The following is a 21,597-nucleotide window of genomic DNA, read 5'->3' as shown; positions in this document are numbered from 1 at the left end:
GCTGCAATACAAGCTATATATCACTGCCAATACAAAGTGTTTATTCACAAACTAGCTTAGCGTGATAATAATAATATAGTCTATAGCCTTCCTCGATAAATGGGCTGTCTAACACTGAAAGAATTTTTCAAATCAGACCAGTAATTTCTGAGATTAGCGCCGTTCAAACAAACAAATTCTTCAGCTTTATAATATTAGTATAGATATTAGATAATTACTTCTACAATACACATATACAATTAATTTTATAGTACAAGAAGCCAGTTTATTGTTTTACAAACGAACCAGCTGCAGCGTCTCAATAAGGGTGACCTTTTATTCGTGATGCTCTGAAAACTTTCAATACCTTGATACTACACTATTATGTCGCTTCTTTTCATTTCTTTTCAATGAACGATTTATAAAAATGCACGTTATATTGCGTAAGTATCTGTTTTTCAATAACTATTGAAAATTTTCTCGGGAAGCAATTTCCATATTATAACAGGAAGCTTCAAAGTAACAAACAAATTATTTATAAGAATTTATTAATTACTACTGCCTTAAATTTAAATTATCTACCTATAAACTCATGTTAAAAATGTCTAAAAAAATTCATAAGTATTGAGAGTATGACGCACGTCGTCTTGATAATGTTATTTTTGGAACGAAGTTCCTTATCGCGCGTTGCGAAAAGGGGCTAGACAGAATTAAGACCAAAAGTTTTAACGACACTTTTTGCTCTAGTTGTTAGCCGTGCGGCGTACGCGCGTTTCTCTGTCTGTCTCTCTCTCTCTCTTTCTCTCATAGAACTTCGTTCCATCCGGGTCCGTCCGCCCGTCCGTCCATCCGTTCCTTGACACCTCTCATCCGGGGCTTGACCACCATAAGTTATATCAATTATCTAACTAATGATCAATTTTACATACATTTTATATTTCTGCATTACAATATAAACAGTAAACACGAATTTACGCAATCTACGTCCTGTTATAAATTAAAAATAAATGACCAATAAATGAGCAGTGGTGGCTCAGTGGTGAGACCTCGGACTTCGAATCGATAAGTCCGTGGTTCGAGACCAGGCGAGCGCGCAGGAAATAAATTGATTTTTCAATTTATCTGCGCATGTTGTAACATCACCACTGCTCGAACGGTGAAGGAAAACATCGTGAGGAAACCGACATGTCGAAGAATTAAAAAGTTCGACGACATGTGTCATCCGCCAACCCGCACTTGGCCAGCGTGGTGGATTATGGCCTGTACCCTCATAGGAGGCCCGTGTCCCAGCAGTGGGAACGTATATGGGCTGATGATGATGATGATGATGATGACCAATGATTTATAAACGTTTTATTTCCGCCTAAAGAAGTTTCACTTCAAAAACAAGCAGATAATATATTTACGGTTTTCCGGCGTCTGTTCCCCGGTCCCCGACCGCGACCTCCCGCGCACGTGCCATAGATCCTTGTCGAAGCTGTACATCTTCGAGTTGTCACTTCACACTACCTTATAAGTGCAACACACTATTTGCACACAACTAACAATTGTTATTTACATATTGAGAATTGTCATACACTGGATAATTCAAAAAGTTATCAAAAAATTTTGTTTTTATTTTGTTAGAAAAATGGTCTTAGATAATATGCCTTTTCTATAACAAATATTTTATTTTATTTATCTTAACCGATATCAGTTTTAAATGAATATTATTTCGTTTTTAATAATTATAAATGATATCTTCAAACATGGCAGTGCACAAATAGGGTCCATACATACATTTGATTAGCATGCATATTTTAATCTAAAAACGTTTTATGAATTTATAATTTAATACATAATAAAGTATATTTTAATTTATTCAATACGAGTTATAAAATTATTCATTTTCATCCTATTAAATAATTTAAAAGACATTAGCAAGTAGCCCTTCTGCTAAAACTAGGTCAAGTTCGAAAATGCTAAATCGGTCAACATGAGAACCTAAAAGCGTCTCGTATACCTACGTACATAAGTGTACGTATCTATATACATAAAACCACAGAACACATAAAACAAACAACAATAATAACTTCTCTTTGCTTTATGAACAACAAAATTCATCATCGTATTCCTATGGTCGGTGTCATCACCAAATGTAATAGAAGAAATCGCTATAAAGTTTATCAGCAAAGGGGGTATCCCTTAACTTAAAATTAAATCCACAAAATATACAAAAATAAAATAAAACCTCGAATACCCAAAAAGTTACGAACATCCACAGATCAAAAAACTCTAGAGTTAGTACAAACGACGTCATACGTAAGTAATACTGTTATAAAAGTAAATATGTACTCTAAAACTAAGTATATAATATATGTACAGCACAAATTCAGCTAAATTGTTATAAGTTCGCACGTGCCCATTCGCGATTCGAATGGAAAAGTTCGTCTATATGTCAATATAACGATCAATAGCAAAGCAATACGTGCTCGATAAAATTAGAAAATTTACGAACAGGGCGCGTCTATTATGCACTGGGTTGGGTTCCACAATTAACTACGGTAATTGATTTGTACTATTAATAGCTTCTGAACAACTCAATTTTCCAGAAAATGATATAAGTAAATATATGTTTCCTAGCAACATTGACATTTAAAATTCATCGAATTGAAAACATAAAAAAAATGTATGCGTGTACTAGTGTACACACGTAAGAAGTGAAACTTCTTTATGACCTTATTTTTCAAAAAATAACTATATGCAACTTTACAGAAATACGTCGAAACGCTTGGTAGGAATAAGAAAAAGATGGCGCGTAACGGAAAATTGTCACGCGTAACGAAAAAATGTTAGGTACACTAAATTTTTTTCCAACCCCGATAAAGAAGTTTCACTTCAAAAAATATGTTCGGGAGTATTCCTGGGAAATCTGACATTGTATTGTAAAATGTGCAAATTGCCGTATTCTTATGCGAGACCTATTATTATGTACAATTATAAGTAACAAAATTATGTGATATATATATCCTATTATAAAATTAACACATTCATAAATGTAATTAGGTATGTAATTCAGGTCATTCTTTCTTCTTTCTTTCTTTCTTTCTAATTAGGTATGTAATTCAGGTCAAATAAAAATATTTTTGTAGTTTCCATCGTGCGCTGAAAACATAAGTTTAAACCACAGGTACTAGCACAGGTAGGTACTAGTTTGAAATTTGAATTATCATTAATCCTTTTTTCTATATCTTCCTTAGGTACCACAAGTTATTAAAAAATGAAAGAGACAGAATGCTGATAACATTAATTAAATAATAAATATATTATCTACAGTTACTATATACACATATACATTTATAGTACCTTTATTTATAATCACGATCTTCTTTTTAAAAAATTCTATCTTCAACGACCATAACCCTATGCAGTTTATATAATTCTTTTATGTTTAACTATTAAAGGAATTTATTTGTTTCTTTTTATTTGTACATATAATAAACAAATATTCAAAGCGTTTGAATAACAAGTTTTATGTCGACTTTCTAACAGCTACTTTCTAGACTATTATAAATAATCCTTCGTTTGTATGTGAACGCTATACGCACTTAACTTTCATTCTCTCAACAAACATACATGCAAATTATATTACCTTTAAACGTATTTAATTTTCTTTTAATATAAACTTGATATTCAAACTACAACAAGGTTATCAGAGGCAGTGTTTTGAATGCCTGCTCGCATGTGCTTAATCAAACAAGAAATTATCAAAAAAGTTTAATTTCAAAATTTTAAAATTCTACATGTTTTACCAGGCTAATATGAAATTGGCTTGCAAACAGTACCTTTAACAATTTGTCATCTACTCATCTATGGTTACAAACACCTCAGGTAACCTTTAATTTTCTCTCCTCTTCAACCTTGTCTTCAACATCATCTTTATCTATGTCAATTTCGATCTACCACATAGACGGATATCAATAAAATTAGATCCGTTCTGACATTCTAGCGAATTTAATGACGAATATAGAATACAATTTTCATTTAGCGCCTCCATCCATACCATCCTATCCTACTAGTCCTACTAATTAAAAAGTATCTAGTCGTAATATTATAAATGGGAAAGTTTGTGAGGATGTGTGTGTGTGTGTGTGTGTGTTTGTTACTCTTTCACGCAAATACTACTGAACCGATTAAAATGAAATTTGGCACACATCTAGAGGGTAACTTGGATTAACATATAGGATAGGTTTTATTCCGGATATCCCAAGGGAACGGGAACTTTGCGGGTTTTTCTTTGAAAACGCGGGCGAAGCCGCGGGCGGAAAGCTAGTCTACCTATAAGGATAACTACGACGATATTTTCTGTGCATACAATATAAGCTGACTATAATAATTATTAATTATTAAGCTTGATGTAATGTAACTTATTTTTATGGTTATTCTTTCTAAGAAGGCAACAGCAGATATACCGGAAAGAAGAAAATGCTGTGATGATTCATCAGTCATATTATGATTTCATAAAAAATTCCATGATTGTTTCAAGAGACAATTACGCTGTTTCTGTGAACATCTTGCTAGATTTTATATTCAGAATATAATCTTAGAGATTTTACCAATGACCATTTTTTTTAATACTCAGATTTACAAAGGTATATTTTAACTACCTACTTTAATGTGTAATATAATATTAATAAAAGTTATGATATCTATGCCACACGCATGAGACACAAGAGAATAATAAATAATATTGGTATAATGTAAAATATCACACCCAACATTAACTAATTATAGGTACTTACTTACCACTAATTAAATAAAATTGCAATTTATTCTTTATTAACTAAAAGACTGTTATACGATCAGGGTTGTCAACCGTTAGTTTCGACAAATATGAATTAAATAATGCAAAATATACACATACTTTATTTTGTGTATTGATATTTTGTGGTGTAAACTTGTGTACATTATTATGGTTGATAGTTAAAAAAAATTGAAGCTACCCATAATGATCCCTGTAATATTGGATTTTTAAACAATCCAATGCATTATGGCCATGGTAATAATGTAGTGTAGGTACCTATAGCGAATCTAGTAAATAACCTAATATTTAAATTTAAATTATCATAATCGTCTGTATTCTCTACAAGATACATCAATATTTTTTTATAAATTTAGCTATGAGATAGATAGGACCTCAGAGATAAGCATAAGCTTTTGCAATTTATTATTTCCAAGATTGTCGATAAGTACATTAAATAATAATACAAATAAAATATGACATAATGACGCAATATTATATCATACAAAGGTTATCAAAATGATAAGCGGTCAGTCGAACAGTGATGCCAATAATTGTATTTCATCTTAAACAAACATTATTAAATCTGACGAAACAATAATTCGGTTTTCGAATAAAAAATAATCATTTATCAAAACACATGGGCGTGAATTAGTGTATAATATTTGAAATATTCAGTCATAAGTCCACGCGAGTTTTTCTGTACATACTACGACGTGCATCGTACAGCAGCGTAAAATATTCATAGCTTATAGCCCGTAAATATTTTCCACGACTAGACTCCACGAGTACGTACTACGTAGGTATACCTAAGCATAGGCAATATTATAGAATAATATCTAGGTTAGGCCATTATATTCCAAAATTGCAATAATCTTTGTAATCCGTCATACAAATAGAGTCTTACTTGAAATAATCCTCAAGTAATGTAAATTAAGACATTTTACTCAACTGCATCAGGAGTGTAATTATCATCTGTTGGACTATTAATCTATTTAACTTAAAATATACAAGCATTAGGCCTCCGTTATTTTTTGGGAACCTAAGTTTGACATAAGTCATAACTCATAACCCTAGATTGGTGCTTTTGGTACAATATGGTTATCAACTACAACATTTTTCTACTGACCAAGCTACTGGCATTAAATTACAAAACAGCTTACTATCCTTTTCATATCAATAAAATGCATGGACCCTCTCTGTCACACTTTGAATTATTGAATAATTATTCCATTAAAACAAAGTCGTATTTTCCTTCAAGTGTACGTCATCGATTGTAATAACAACGTCACAACTATCAAAATACAAAACTAGCATATGGTGTGAGAAAACCCGATTACTTTCACTAGGTACATCGAGTAACCAAATACTTAATTATGTCATCTCATTACGTTTTGACATGCCACGCGACGCGACAAAGCGCGACTCGACCGCACTGTTTGACGTTCACCGAATGACTGAATTGCAAAGTAACTGAGTCACTTCAGTTTACTGTTTGGAGTTAAGAATTTTTGCGTGGCCACTAGTAACATAGGGTCTACAGCTGACGAGTTTTAAGTACGCAAAGCCACTTAGCATGGTTCATTGATCCAAAAATTCTATAGCATTTTGAACAAAAGTGCAATGATCATATGGGTCATCTACCATCTATCATATTACAATGCACTTCCGTTGATGCTTCAAAAGAGTTCAAAGAACGACTTCCAATATATCCAAACCCTTTGTATAAAGGCATGTACATTTCGTTTTTAAAATTCCGTTACTAATAAATATAATAGCAACATTTACTGCAAGAAGCCTTCGTATATCGTGTTCCGTATCCTTTTTCGTTACGCAAGTCTTATCTCCTTGCCAAAAAAACCACACCCATCCTATTATTCCAATCTTACAATTATTGTTAACACTCCCAAATATTATGGATGCTCTTGCTCGTTTACCCCATACTTAATTACACTAGAACGATAAATAACTAGAAAAGGGAATGTAATAACTAACCCGAAGAATGCGATAAAGAAATCCTCATAAAACTTCATTAGATTACATCACAAACAAAAAATGTTTACCTGTCCTTGGTACTCGATATTGAATAAACCATTTCTATTAGTGAAGATATTATATTTGTGTACATATAGTACCAGTTAAAAACCCCATATACCACTTTTTGACACGACAAAACACTCACAAGTGAGGGGGTCTCGAGTCGTTTGTAACAAAATGTGACTTAACCAGGTCTGCTTTGTTTGCCAAGTAAAGAGTATAAATCTGGATTATTACAGCGTGTACAAGCAAGGATGTCAATTAAATGAGATTTACTACTTTTACTTGAACGAAACGTTATCGTGAACTTAAATAATGTTGTATAACGTCCATGAAGAAAAATACATAGGAATGACATGGAAAAATAAATTGATTTATGACCCCCATAAGAAATAAGAACTAGAAAGAAATTGATTGTGATAAATCAACTATTTTGACAATTATGAGGACGAATTATCTTATTAATTAGTTGTTTCTTAAATTCAAAATATATTATTATACTAGCGGTCCGCCCCGGCTTCGCCCGTGGTACATATTAACGTTTTCTCTACATAAGAACCATCCTCGTACTTCAAGGAATATAATAAAAAAAGAATTATCGAAATCGGTTCAGCCGTTCTCGAGTTATGGAATTACAACGAAAAGTGGCATTGATTTTTATATATTAGATATGTTACCGGAAATGTATGAAATCAAGGAATTGTATACAATTCCTAGGAAATGTGTACAATTCCGATACCATTTAGGAAATGTATAAAATATTGTTTAAAAAACTATTTAATGCATGCATATCCTAGGAAATGTATAATCTTCCTAGGAATTGTATACAATTCCTATATAGTATTAGGAAATGTGTAAAGTAAATGCTTTCTGTAATAAAACACGTTGTTATTTTTTTTATTATAGCTCTTATTGATACAATCGGGTAACAGTCATACCGTAAAATTGTAATAATATTATGTTCATATTATTATCTTCGATCGTTCGATCTTCGTCGACGGAGCCCCGTATCGCGGGGCTCCTATTTCTGTGTAGTTTTTTTTAACAAACCTAACCTAACCTAACCTCAACCAACTCCATCAAAAATTTTTTAAGTCCTGCGCCCCCTTTGCTTTAGTCCAACCCTTGCCTGCGACATATCAATATCTTAAATGTTTTACATTTCCGATAGCTATTTAGGAAATGTATAGATTTCCTAGGAAATGTGTATAAAATAATTTATTTCACACATTTCCGTACGATTTTAGGAATTGTATACATTTCCTAGGAATTGTATACAATGACGGATTACATACATTTCCTGTAACATATATACATATAAAAAAAAAATTTTTTTCATAATGTCAAGGTGACAACCCTATTCATAGCTCGCGATATTCAGCCGTGACCTGTCGAATGTAAACAAAAGATTATAACGTAGCAACAAGCTCTTTATTCATCTTTGCAGTATCTTTCCAGGGGACATTTTTGTTTTACCAAAGGAAAAACAAGACCTAGGTATATAATATAAGAATTCTATCAGATATGCAACTGTATGAGAATCAACCTATAAGTAATTAAGTTTAAAATACTTACACTAAAAATAAGAACTAGTGAAGTACAAATGAAGTTATGCATAACCAGATAATTATTGCATACAAAATAAAAATTAAACTTATAAAAATTTTCAGAGTGACGTTAGGTATACATTAAAATTGATATAGCAATATAATTAATTGGACATTTTAATGCATACCAGTATCATTAAATTTTTAATTAGGCTTTTACAAATTACAGTTACGTTGCATTTGCATTTCAGGCCACGGCCGGAGGGTTACACAACATTTTAGAATACGATTCATAATTTCACCACAACCTACACACCTTCGATAGCTCAGTTGGTAGAGCGGTGGACTGTAGAGGTATATCACTGTCATCCATAGGTCGCTGGTTCAAATCCGGCTCGAAGGAAATTTTTGGAAATTTTTATTTTTCTATTTAAGTTATTTATATTTTTTTAAACTTACCGCCATCATCGAAGAATGAGTCGGTGATGATCATAGGTGATCTTGACCCATCTTGCAAGCCTCTTGATGACATTTTTAACACTTTTACTCACAACACATTAGTTCTTTTAATTTGATCTAGCTAATCCTGAATTTATCTTAAATTTAAACAAAAAGATTAATTACGTAAACAAAAACTGCATTTGACAATCGATGCGAGTTTAAAAAAATTATATTCCAAATTCCATATTCAAATTTATAATTTTTTTATTAAAACTTTCATGTGTTTAGTATACCATATTCATGCCATATTTCCATCTAAAACTATTTACTTATATCTAAAACAATCATGTTGTTTATTTTCCTTATTGCAAACTACCTAACTAATTACATAGTAAAAGTTCTTTTTATACCTACTACGCTAATTAGCTCAATTCATTTTCCTCAAAAAACGGTCGCCACAATTTTTGTCGCTTATGGGTTCCTCCAAAAATGTTAAGGAAAACGCAACCAAAGTTACCAGTTTCCACAATAACAACGCCATTTTGATTCAAAATCAAAACACGAACACACGTGCGTCATTGTTTATTTTCAATAAATAACTCCCGGTCGTTCAACGGACATTAAAATAAAAAACAGCTTTATGTATGCGCTTATATTTGAGTTACCGAGACACCGATGTTTTTATTTTTGCGTGCAATTGTTTTTATCTTGTCGGCAAAAGTGAATTCGTTTTGTCGAAATTAATTAGGCTGGCTCATTGGAAGTTTCTTTTTTAAAAGAATTCCAAATTTAAATTTGAATTTGTAATTGCTACCAACAAATGAAAATATCATATTAATACAGGGTGTCCCACTATTGGTATACTAAGCGCGAAGGGACTTGCATACACTGATCATAAGCATTTTGTCTATGAAAACATAATCCACGTGCTGGTGGCGTTGGGCGGGTTGCTTGTTATGGATGTAAGTACATGATAGAGTTTTAAGAATTCATCTATTTGAAAAAAAAAATCCATCTGGAATTTTATAAGTATTTTTTACGTACTCAGCGTATGCAAAACTATAACCTCTTTTGAGCTTAGTATACCAACAGTGGGACACCCTGTAGATAACCGATAACCCTTCAATAACCACAGTTGAGAGTATTTAAATTAGTTCATGACGTTATTTCACATTTTTTTTTAATATTTAAGTACTTACTTATCGTGAAATAAGATTAACATTATACTCGTGTCTACTGGATTTGTTTGAATTTATGCTGGATTACTCAACTGGATTGTTTTATTTTTATACAAAACCCAGGTCTAGACTCAATCATAACACAGCATATGTAATGTGAAAAACTATAAACACAATATTATGATTTGTGATTAAGTATATTGTATAAATTAAGTAATATATGTATGAACTTACTTTAAATAATATTTTATTTTTATAATTTACCTACATTTGAACATCGTACATTAATTATTGTCATACAACATACACATTACACACCTAAACAAAATATTTTAGTAGATATGCTAGTCATGGAATAAGCGGTTGATGAAAATTTATATTAAAACAGGAAAGATCAAAGATTTGTATTATTAATTTTATTATGAATCGAATAAATTCCAAAAAGGACTAAAGTACGTAACGATTTAAAAAAATAGTTAACCACTTTTACCCGGGCAAATCAGGGATAAGCCTGCCACAAGAAATCCAACAAAGCAGCTATTTTTAATCTGTTGCATTATTCAGCATATTACGCACTCTAAACTGGAATGGCCTATATTTATTATTTACATTTATATCCAGAAATACACCTCACTATTTCTTGGGAATCTAGACGAGGTGCTAACTATTTTATTAAGATAAATCTCCATCAAACGATATTTATTAAAAATAAAAATATTTGGCTTGGCTTAGACTACAGCGACATTAGTTCTTTATATTTGCGGTTTTTTTTCTTGGTTCAAGACTTAAATATCTTATAAAATGCTGTAGATAGATACCTAATTACATTTTGTTACAAATTATCTTTTATTAAATTTTCAGTAAGAATGCTTATTTAGGAGATAAAACAAAACTGTTTTGCGACCTATGTGAAAAACACGATAAGGCCTAAAAATATTATAACATTTCAATATACCTACCTATCTAACGGAGGAAAAGCTTCCTAGTCCCATTCTTTAAAAACAAAGGTGACTTGAGACGGTGTGAAAACTATCGTGCCATAAAACTCATGTCACATACACTTAAGATATGGGAGAGAGTCATCAACAATCGACTCCTGCAGTTGGTTAATATCACCGAAAACCAATGTGGCTTCACGAAGCAGAAATCAACTACTGATGCCCTACACTGTGTGAGAATTCTATTGGAGAAGCATAGAGAAATGAAGAAAGACATCCATCTTGCATTTATAGATTTGGAAAAGGCCTTTGACCGAGTACCACGACATTTGATCTGGGAGTCCCTGCGGTCACAGAATGTTCCAGAGTATTATATCAATGCGGTTGCTAATATGTAGGTACCATAAGGTAACTACTAAGGTAAGAAGTCCGGCAGGGTTGAGCAAGGAATTTGAGGTGGCAGTGGGTGTCCACCAAGGTTCGGCGTTGAGTCCGCTACTTTTCAATCTCATCATACATTATTTGACTGCAAACTTGCAAAAAGAACCTCCCTGGGATTTGTTGTACACAGACGATATTGTTCTGATTAGAGATAGTGCCGAAGATCTCGAAGAAGCACTGGAGAATTGGAGACACGCCTTAGAGACCGCAGGTTTGAAGATCAATCGTCAAAAGACAGAATATATGCAGTGCCGCCATGGCTCAAATAACCAAGATCGCACTATTAACATTCAAAATCACCCGCTTAACACTGTCGACCATTTTAAATACCTAGGCTCTGTTATATCTAACAACGGTACCATTGACGCAGACGTGACCAACCGCATCAACACTGGCTGGATGAAGTGGAGGGAACTGTCCGGCGTACTCTGTGACAACAGGATGCCGGTGCGTGTGAAAGGGAAGGCATACAAAACAGCGATCCGCCCAGCTCTCATTTATGGTAGTGAATGCTGGCCCATAAAACAGGCCCATGCGACAAAAATACACGCAGCGGAAATGAGGATGCTCAGATGGGCTGGAGGTGTTACCCTTGCCGACAAAGTGAGAAACACTCATATCCGTGGAAGCTTCAAGATTAGACCAATTGAAGAGAAGCTGTCGGAAAGACGTCTCCAATGGTATGGCCACGTGATGAGAAGACCTGAAGAGCACATGACCAAGCGAGTCTTGGCCATAAATTCTGGACCGAAAAAGCGAGGTAGACCTCTACAAACTTGGATGTCTGTTATCAACAAAGACCTGAAGAAAGCTCAAGTAAATGATTCGACGACCCGGAATCGATGTCTCTGGCGAAGAATGACGAGGAGAGCCGACCCCAAGTGAACTGGGATAAGGCTAGGCACAGTAGTAGTAGTATCTAACATTGTTTATCCAAATATTATTTTATGTGGAAATAATTTGATTTGCATGTCTGTTATGTTCTCACAGCTGAACAGTTCAATGGATTTTAATTCATATTCATATAAATAACTAAAGTACCTAAGGTAAAACGCTAGCACACGCTTCACTGATTTCGTAAAAATAACTTTTGAGTTGATGGAAAAATTTGAGCAACAGTATGTCACAACTCACAAGTCACAACTCAAAAACAACGTGATTATCACGTGATAGCACACGCTAGTAATACCTGCCTACAAGTTGACAAAGGAGCAACACTGAAAAGTTTGCCATTTATCTATTTGATTTATAATCTGTGTCTCGTGCCAACTAGAGCAATGGTTCACGCATTTGATGTTTTGTCAATGTTAGCACCTCAGAGCAATAAACCTAGTTAGCACGACTTACCTAGTTGCAACTAATTTGGCGCATATCACAGACTAGCTGCGCTCCGCGGTTTAACCCGCGTGGCTCCGCTCCTGTTGGTCTTAGCGTGATGATATATAGCCAATAGTCTTCCTTGATAAATGGGCGATCCAACACCGAAACAATTTTTCAAATCGGACCAGTAGTTCTAGAGATTAGCGCGTTCAAACAAACAAACAAACACTTCAGATTTATAATATTAGTACAGATAATATAATAGCATCTAATACAGAATGACTCAAATTGCAATATAATTTTGCCAATTTGCATGTGATTCATTTCCAAAGCGTTTATGACGATGATGGATATTATCGAAAGGAAACGTGAGCATTTTTCTAGGAAATTTCGACGGCCTTGCGTTATTGTGAGTTCAAGGTTTAGTTTGAACGTGTTTGCTCCGGTAAGGCAAAGGGGTAAAAAAAGCTTATATTATTTCTCACAAATTTAACATTGTAGATTAGGCAGATTGTTACAATGTCAATTTATAAGAAAAGTTAAATAAAAAATACTTATTTATTATTACTACATGCACTGTAAGTCTGTAACAAATGATTGCTAATCAACATAACCAAATACTTAACCTATTAACACTAAGTGTTAACAGACCACATTCGAAAATGGCAATAATGTATCCACAAACAATTAAACCGCATTAAAATTTAAAATCAAAACAATAAACACCTGGCATGAATTTATATGATAAGTAAGATATATCGGAACGTCGTGAAAACTATTTCTGTATTTCACGAGTGCCAAACTCCCACGAGACGCTCAAATGAACGTGTGTCAAAGACCTTCCACTTTCCACACGATTGTGTATTTTACATTCTTAGATGGATAAAAATGAATGTTTTCAGGTGTTGATAGATATCATATTGATATTTAATTCTGTAACATACCTTATGTATCACCTAATAAAACCATTTATAAAAAAGTTCTAGACTTCGAAGCTGTGAATTGACGCTTCTTGAATGTACCATTTGCTACATTTTCTGATCACTTGCGATGTTTATACATATTTTATTTATTGACTAAAATAATATTTATTGTTCCTTACTAATTTTAATTGATCAATTCGTAATTATTAGCACAAAATATAATAAAGAATATTCACCCGCATACCTACAATACCTAAATATAGACACAAGCTTAAATTAATTGATTGAATTGGGTTTATTCAATGATATTTTATGTATAGATACGTTATATACTCACAATATATCCAAAAAAAATGCTTCATATGCAGTGTCAGGCACACACAAATACAAGTTTCATTTTACTTAATTTATTACATTGACAGGCTGTATAAGAGAGATGGCTATAATAAAATGATATAAACAAAAAAGACAAAGATAGTTTGTCACTTCCGCGCAGGTGTAAGCAAAAGTCATAAGAATTCACCAATTAAATATAAATAAACAAATAGTTGCCATGGCAATTGGCATAGACTAACGACACAGAAGGTTCAATGTTATAGATGTTTCGTTTCCTGCACACGTAAACAAATGTGACAATTTCATTTACTATTTAATTATTATTATGAAGTTTTATTAAAATGAAAAAAACTTTTTTGGAGATATAACTGTATTAAGCATTTATTACTAGCTGTGGTGTTCGTTTTCGGTCATCATCATTTCACCCGATAAACACCCACTGCTGAGCATAGTCGAGATCTTACGCTATTCGTTTCAAGGCAGTTCCCGGAACCCGTACAAGGTCATCACTCCAACTTGTAGGATATAATAATAGTGGTGCCTAGATGAAAAAAAGTATGAAATAAAAGAAAGGATGAAGTATAATGCGTTTGTATAGTGTCGGCGATAAACGTTTTCGTATTTTAAATAGGTAGGTATGTCCTACATTCATAATTTTCTAAAAGTAACAATATAGAAGACTAGCTTACCACCCGCTGCTTCGCCCCCTTTGTCTAAAACCTAATAAATTATATACTTAAACGGTAAACCTTCCTCTTGAATCATTCTATCTATTAAAAAAAACCGCATCAAAATCCGATGCGTAGTTTTAAAGATTTAAGTAGGTATACAAAGGGACATAGGGACAGAAAAAGCGACTTTGTTTTATACTATGTAGTGATGTAGTGATTTACCGTGCCGTGACATCGTGTGTCTACTATTATAGCCTATACGTGGCCTATACCAAGCCTACACCTATAGGATTATTTTATCTGTGGTGTGACATACACAAGGACAAGTATACAGATCTAACAGATCTACACAATGATCGCTATTCACAGGACCAACACGTGTAGCGATAGGCGATAGCGATTAGATAAAATTCTAATTTACCAATTTTTACTAAGTTAATTATTACAGTATAAAGTAAAAAATTCCGTAGACGCTGCGCAAAGTAGTTTGGTAAATAAAAGATTAGGACAATATAAATTTTAAGATTCATTCAATGACAGGTTGCATTTTGCAATGACTACATACCTAGGTAGGTACCTAATGCAATAATAACAGCTGAATAGGAAATAATCCAAAGCAGATAGGTTAATAGGTAGGGCAAGTGACCCGGTTGTGGCCACCGACCCCTTTGTGGCCATTTAGAACTTCAAATCGTTTTAACTAAGGCAAAGACAAATATTTTACTCTATTGTTTAAGGGAATAAAAAGATCTATTATTGGCAGCACTGATAGCGTTGAAAGCTCATGTTTCAAACTTCACTTCATTCCAACAAGTCGTTAGTTTTTGAAGAGCGTCAATTGTTCTAAGTCTTAGCAAAACGGGTAAGGCGAGCGGGTGAGTAATAAATAATTATTTTTTAAATCCTTCTCATTTTTTAAATGTTTATGTTAATTCTTCATAAAGAATACACTGTCTAATAACACACTAATGTTATTTTATCGCTATTTGTTTATTAAGTGAGGTTATGAGAGGTGGCCACTAATGGAGCCAAAATGAATGTTTTCCAAGTTTCATTTTACTTAATTTATTACATTGACAGGCTGTATAAGAGAGATGGCTATAATAAAATGATATAAACAAAAAAGACAAAGATAGTTTGTCACTTCCGCGCAGGTGTAAGCAAAAGTCATAAGAATTCACCAATTAAATATAAATAAACAAATAGTTGCCATGGCAATTGGCATAGACTAACGACACAGAAGGTTCAATGTTATAGATGTTTCGTTTCCTGCACACGTAAACAAATGTGACAATTTCATTTACTATTTAATTATTATTATGAAGTTTTATTAAAATGAAAAAAACTTTTTTGGAGATATAACTGTATTAAGCATTTATTACTAGCTGTGGTGTTCGTTTTCGGTCATCATCATTTCACCCGATAAACACCCACTGCTGAGCATAGTCGAGATCTTACGCTATTCGTTTCAAGGCAGTTCCCGGAACCCGTACAAGGTCATCACTCCAACTTGTAGGATATAATAATAGTGGTGCCTAGATGAAAAAAAGTATGAAATAAAAGAAAGGATGAAGTATAAGCCTTTTTTATCTAAAACACAAATAAAATTTATGTTCAATAGCTATTTACAGAAAAGCAAATAGCATTTTTCGTCAGTAGCTATAATCTTTTCTTTAATGTATACGTATATTCAACATCATTTTTGCAAACAAACATTTTTGCCATCACGATTTCATTGTATATAATAAATAGATATATTTGTTAATTACATGCACTGTGTGGATTTAAATATAAAAATAATCAAGTATTTACCCAAATCGAAATTAATAAAATAACCGTTCTATTTTCAATAATCGTATCTACATGATAATCTTTGAACACAGTGTGCGCTAGCTTTGTCACACTAGTGATTGAAGCAATGTTTTATCCCTTTCATTATTTCAATACAAGTGTCAAGCAAGTGTCATTCATTAATAATTGCAAATTGTTATTTTTGCTCTAAAATTATAATATTTTAATACATTTACCTGTGATATGATATCCCTCTATCTTTCTATATTTTATTATCGTAATTTGTGCACTTTCTGAACACACAAGAAGGCATTATTGATAATTTTAACGTTTAAATCAGCATGTGCGTTCGCTGTCACAAGTCACAATCTGACTGATTCCACTGGTCCCAATTAGGACCAATTCACGGTTTACGTTTTGGTGCGTTGGTAACGTATCTACCTCTTGTTTCTATATATAATATCATTGGGTTTATTGTTGTTTTTAAATTTTGATGTTAGCAAAACACATATTTGACAGAAAGAAACGTTCATTTTGTTTTTTGATTGTGAAAAACTGACTCAATTTTCCAAATAATAAAGCAACGATTAATATTTTTAAACATCTCATTTGAAACGTAGGTACGTTATGTTTTCAGTTTTAGTTGCCTACCTATATGTATTAGCTTATATGTTTTATATTCATGCTTTATTAGCGGTGTAAAATTATGAAAAATGAATCGTAATTTCATCGCATTTAGTTCTATTTTAATATTGTTTCGAAGAACTGAGATTTTATCAGCAGTGCAATCATGAGTATGACTAATTTTCACAACAATTATTCATGGTTTTCATGTAGAAAACAAACTAAAAAATTATCAAGAATATAAAAATGATTTTATGTTTATAAAAATCTATTAGGTGCTCTATAAGTAACGCTTTACTTATGTAACAATAATATTGTAGGTAAACAATAATTACAACAAAATCAATAAGTACCTATCAATTGATATATTTTGCAATCAACGCTAACTAATCCCTTGATATGGATATAAATCACAATTTAAGAATTTGCAGTTATATAACGTACCTACTTAACTATTGACGAAGTACCTACATAGCTCCTAGATCTATTCTTAGATACAGTTAATTGCGTCATTACGCTCATTTCAGTAAATAAGAGCCGGCCTTGTATTCAATTTTGCATTAAATACCCATAATGCGCTGTAAAAGTAACAGAATTTCATGATTTTTGGTTCATCATACCGATTGGATTCCAAACGCAAACGCGGGAACTCGCATCGATTGTCAATTGTCAAAAAGCGCGGGAAAATCACTGTCAAATTTCACTTTTTTTTTTCTTTTTTTACGATTAAAGCACAAGACACACTGTTATAATTTATTTTCAGTAGGACAATGTGATTGAACGTGTGCTATGTTGTCGACTGAACGGCGCTGGCTGGCACCGACACAAATATACATGCTTTTGTGTTTAGCACAATCAGCCGCGTCACGGAGAAACTGTCAAGCGTATCTTTGTTGATTTGGGATAATCGCTTTAACTTTTTACATCGTTACAATACTCTTTTTTGAAAAAGAAAAACATCTTTATTAGGAAGTTTGTAATACATATTATATTTATTAATAACTAGCTGCTCCGCGCGGTTTCACCCCCGTGGCTCCACCCCTGTTGGTCGTAGCGCGATGATATATAGCCTATAACCTTCCTCGATAAATGGGCTATCTAACACCGAAAGAATTTTTTAAATCGGACTACCTAGTAGTTCCCGAGATTAGCGCGTTCAAACAAACAAACTCTTCAGCTTTATATTATTAGTACCTATAGATTTACCTAATAGTAAATTATCCGGTTCTCCATTTCTATAATATCACAATTCACAATAAGCATGTATTAAAAAGTACTTGCGCCTGTAGGTACATACGTCAGCTCTGACATCAACGTAGGTATGTATTATAGGTATTTACGTGGTATTTACAAAAGTAAAGCAACTTTTTTAATTATTTTGTTTGTAATCAAAAAATCAATATTATAAAACTCGCTGTCTCGGCATTCGGCAAAGGTTGTTCCGCGTTATCACATAAGAAATGAAAAATAAATCATGTCCGATCCTCAGATAATGCATAATATTATGAACAAAAAATTTCATGAGAATCGGTCAAGCCGTTACCTAACTACCTACAAACACTGCGACACTAGAATTTAAAATAGGTATTTCCATGGTATTTCACATTTAATTTAGTAACAAAATTTATAACCTATTAATTTAGTAAATATTAAGTACATAAATCTCATACCTATAATTTGTATATTTTATAATTTATTTTAATAACTTTCATTATAACGAAGTACCTAACCAAGCTGTGCTGTGCTATTCATATCTTATCTTATCTAATATTTTGTCAATTAAACATTGTGAAAGGTTTCTGCTATCTATTAATATTCGAATGTGATAATGCGTTTGTATAGTGTCGGCGATAAACTTTTTGTATTTTAAATAGGTAGGTATGTCCTACATTCATAATTTTCTAAAAGTAACAATATAGAAGACTAGCTTACCACCCGCGGCTTCGCCCCCTTTGTCTAAAACCTAATAAATTATATACTTAAACCTTCCTCTTGAATCATTCTATCTATTAAAAAAAACCGCATCAAAATCCGATGCGTAGTTTTAAAGATTTAAGTAGGTATACAAAGGGACATAGGGACAGAAAAAGCGACTTTGTTTTATACTATGTAGTGATGTAGTGATTTACCGTGCCGTGACATCGTGTGTCTACTATTATAGCCTATACGTGGCCTATACCAAGCCTACACCTATAGGATTATTTTATCTGTGGTGTGACATACACAAGGACAAGTATACAGACCTAACAGATCTACACAATGATCGCTATTCACAGGACCAACACGTGTAGCGATAGGCGATAGCGATAAGATAAAATTCCAATTTACCAATTTTTACTAAGTTATTTAGAGTATAAATTAAATGTAAAAAATTCCGTAGACGCTGCGCAAAGTAGTTTGGTAAAAGATTAGGACAATATAAATTTTAAGATTTATTCAATGACAGGTTGCATTTTGCAATGAGTAATGACTACATACCTACCTAGGTAGGTACCTAATGCAATAATAACAGCTGAATAGGAAATAATCCAAAGCAGATAGGTATCATGATTATGTAGAGCTGATAGCGTGAATCGGCTATTAGTTTAGAAATGCGATATCAAATAAGTAGGTACCTACCTATAATGATAATATACCAATTTGAATTTATAGAAATAAAAAGCCTGCAAACAATAATATTCATAAACATCCCACTCATCATATACACGTATATATCTGTCAACTGTGTATTTATTTATTTATTTTATTTATTTCTTTATATTATACACCTATAACTTATAAGTACCTAAATGACGTGTATGTTCGAATTTCGATTCTAGGAATTTACCACTCAGCAAATTTGCAGAATGATTCATAGATAAGAAAGCGTTTTTTAAATTACGAAAGGATATCATAAAATCAAGACACTTCGAGATGCCACATATCCTTATAATAAGTAACTCCTCTGGTAGAAGATCCGAACATAAGTCGACCTGCACCGGCGTGATAATAGATAAGACGATATAACGATAATAGAATGAGACCAATTTTATAATAAATTAGTCTATTAAAAAATGTATTAAAAATGGGTTTCCTGGGAAAATCCTGGACAGGATATTTTTTAATTTACATTTTTAATTTTTTAAATACACTAAATTTATTTTAAAATTGGTCTCATTCTATTATCACGCCGGTGCAGGTCGACTTATCTTCGGATCTTAGACCTTACATCTTTCATAACAATATCTAACATTTTTATAGAGAAATACAGACGTGATTCATTGTCCTTTTACGGTATACATAAGATACCTACCCATAGCCAAGTTACCTACGGCCTACCATTCATTTTTAAGCGAGTCGTAAAAAGCTAACGAAAAAGTATAACAATAGGTCTGCAAGTTTTTTGAATACAATAGGTAGGTAGTATAGGTACCTAGACTAGTCTGGATATGTATTCAATCCTTTTTTTAGGAAAACCTGATGCATCCCTATTTGGATAGTTCTAGTTTAGGCGTTTGTGATGTGTTAAAACTTAAAATATAACGGTTTTGTTAATAGGTATACCTACCTAACCTCAGGCAGCAGGCTGCAGGCAAAGGTCTACGTAAATACAAATTTGGAGGAGACATTTTTTAAATTTTGTTAATTTAGGTACCTACTACCTAGCGATAAACGAAAAAATAATTGTTATTTTGAAAGAATTGCAAAACTGCTTTTCATAAAAACAAGAGCGCATTGTCGGTTGTTCCCAGACATGTGAAATGTTAACGCCAGCTGACCGAGCCGAGTATCGATCGGCCGCACACCCTTGCCACGGAAATATGCCCCTAAAACACTCTCTAACACTTCACCTTCGTGTTTGTGTTAAGAAATAGGTAGTACTCCTATCGCAGTTTAAGATAATTGACAGTAATAATAAGGTATTTGTCCTGATAATATCATGAATTTCGATATGAAGTGACAACGTGGTAATAACTCCGTTTTATTCGAGAATGGAATTAGCAATTCGAATCCTCCGGTAAAATGTAAACATCATTGTCTCTTTTCGACTAAATCGACAATAACATTGAATTCATTACGCATCATGTTGAAAATTACAGCAGCTGTTTCAGTTTATGATAAGGTGTTTTTTTCACACAATAATATGTTTTGTTAAAACAAGGACATAAATTAAACGTCGTTTTCAATTAACGCTAGGTACAGGACTTATACAAGAAAACAAACCTATTCGCTTGTTTAGATGTGGCGTACTGCGTCCCACGTCGTCCTCATCCACATCAACGTCGAATGAAAAAGGAAAACTCTTCGTGGAGCCGACGAAACCGGCTGCCATAGTAACAATTATTTATTTATCACTTATCATTGCGCGATCAACGCCGTGCCGCTTCAGTGATGGCGGAATGGCGACTGCGGCGCGGCATGCGAGTTGCGACTGTCTACAGCACAGACAGTCTGCCGAGTATGAATCGCGACGCTAACTACGTAAAAGGATGTCCTATCGTTTGATTTGAACTCTTGTTTACAAGGATTTATCACTATTATAAAAATAGAACGCAATCAGTAGACCGTAGGTATAATATACTCACACCAAAGTAGCCTTGATACCTAGCGC

At 33.1% G+C, this 21,597-nt stretch overlaps 1 protein-coding gene and 1 non-coding gene across 9 annotated transcripts in view; one reads left to right on the top strand and one right to left on the bottom strand.

Annotated features, from left to right (window-relative positions):
* The window catches only part of LOC123699499 (AMP deaminase 2), a 37,416-nt gene extending 16,020 nt beyond the window's left edge, over positions 1–21,396 (bottom strand). For 2 of the 8 annotated variants that reach the window (XM_045646454.1, XM_045646448.1), the window contains exon 1: positions 21,210–21,396. In XM_045646454.1, coding sequence (XP_045502410.1) covers positions 21,210–21,318 — 109 coding nt within the window. In that variant the 5' untranslated portion in view covers positions 21,319–21,396. Of the gene's footprint in view, positions 1–1,385; positions 1,634–6,099; positions 6,207–8,802; positions 8,940–17,626; positions 17,834–21,209 lie in introns of those variants that run through there. The other 6 variants (XM_045646453.1, XM_045646452.1, XM_045646450.1 and 3 more) reach the window with 6 other exon arrangements.
* Trnay-gua lies at positions 8,659–8,746 on the top strand. Its single transcript is given in 2 exon segments — positions 8,659–8,695; positions 8,711–8,746. It is a non-coding gene; the product is annotated as a tRNA-Tyr (tRNA).
* Positions 21,397–21,597: the final 201 nt, after the last annotated feature.

The sequence above is a fragment of the Colias croceus genome, chromosome 18, assembly GCF_905220415.1.
Source record: "Colias croceus chromosome 18, ilColCroc2.1".
NCBI classification, from domain to species: Eukaryota; Metazoa; Arthropoda; class Insecta; order Lepidoptera; family Pieridae; genus Colias; species Colias croceus.
This window is presented reverse-complemented; position numbering and strand designations above follow the sequence as displayed.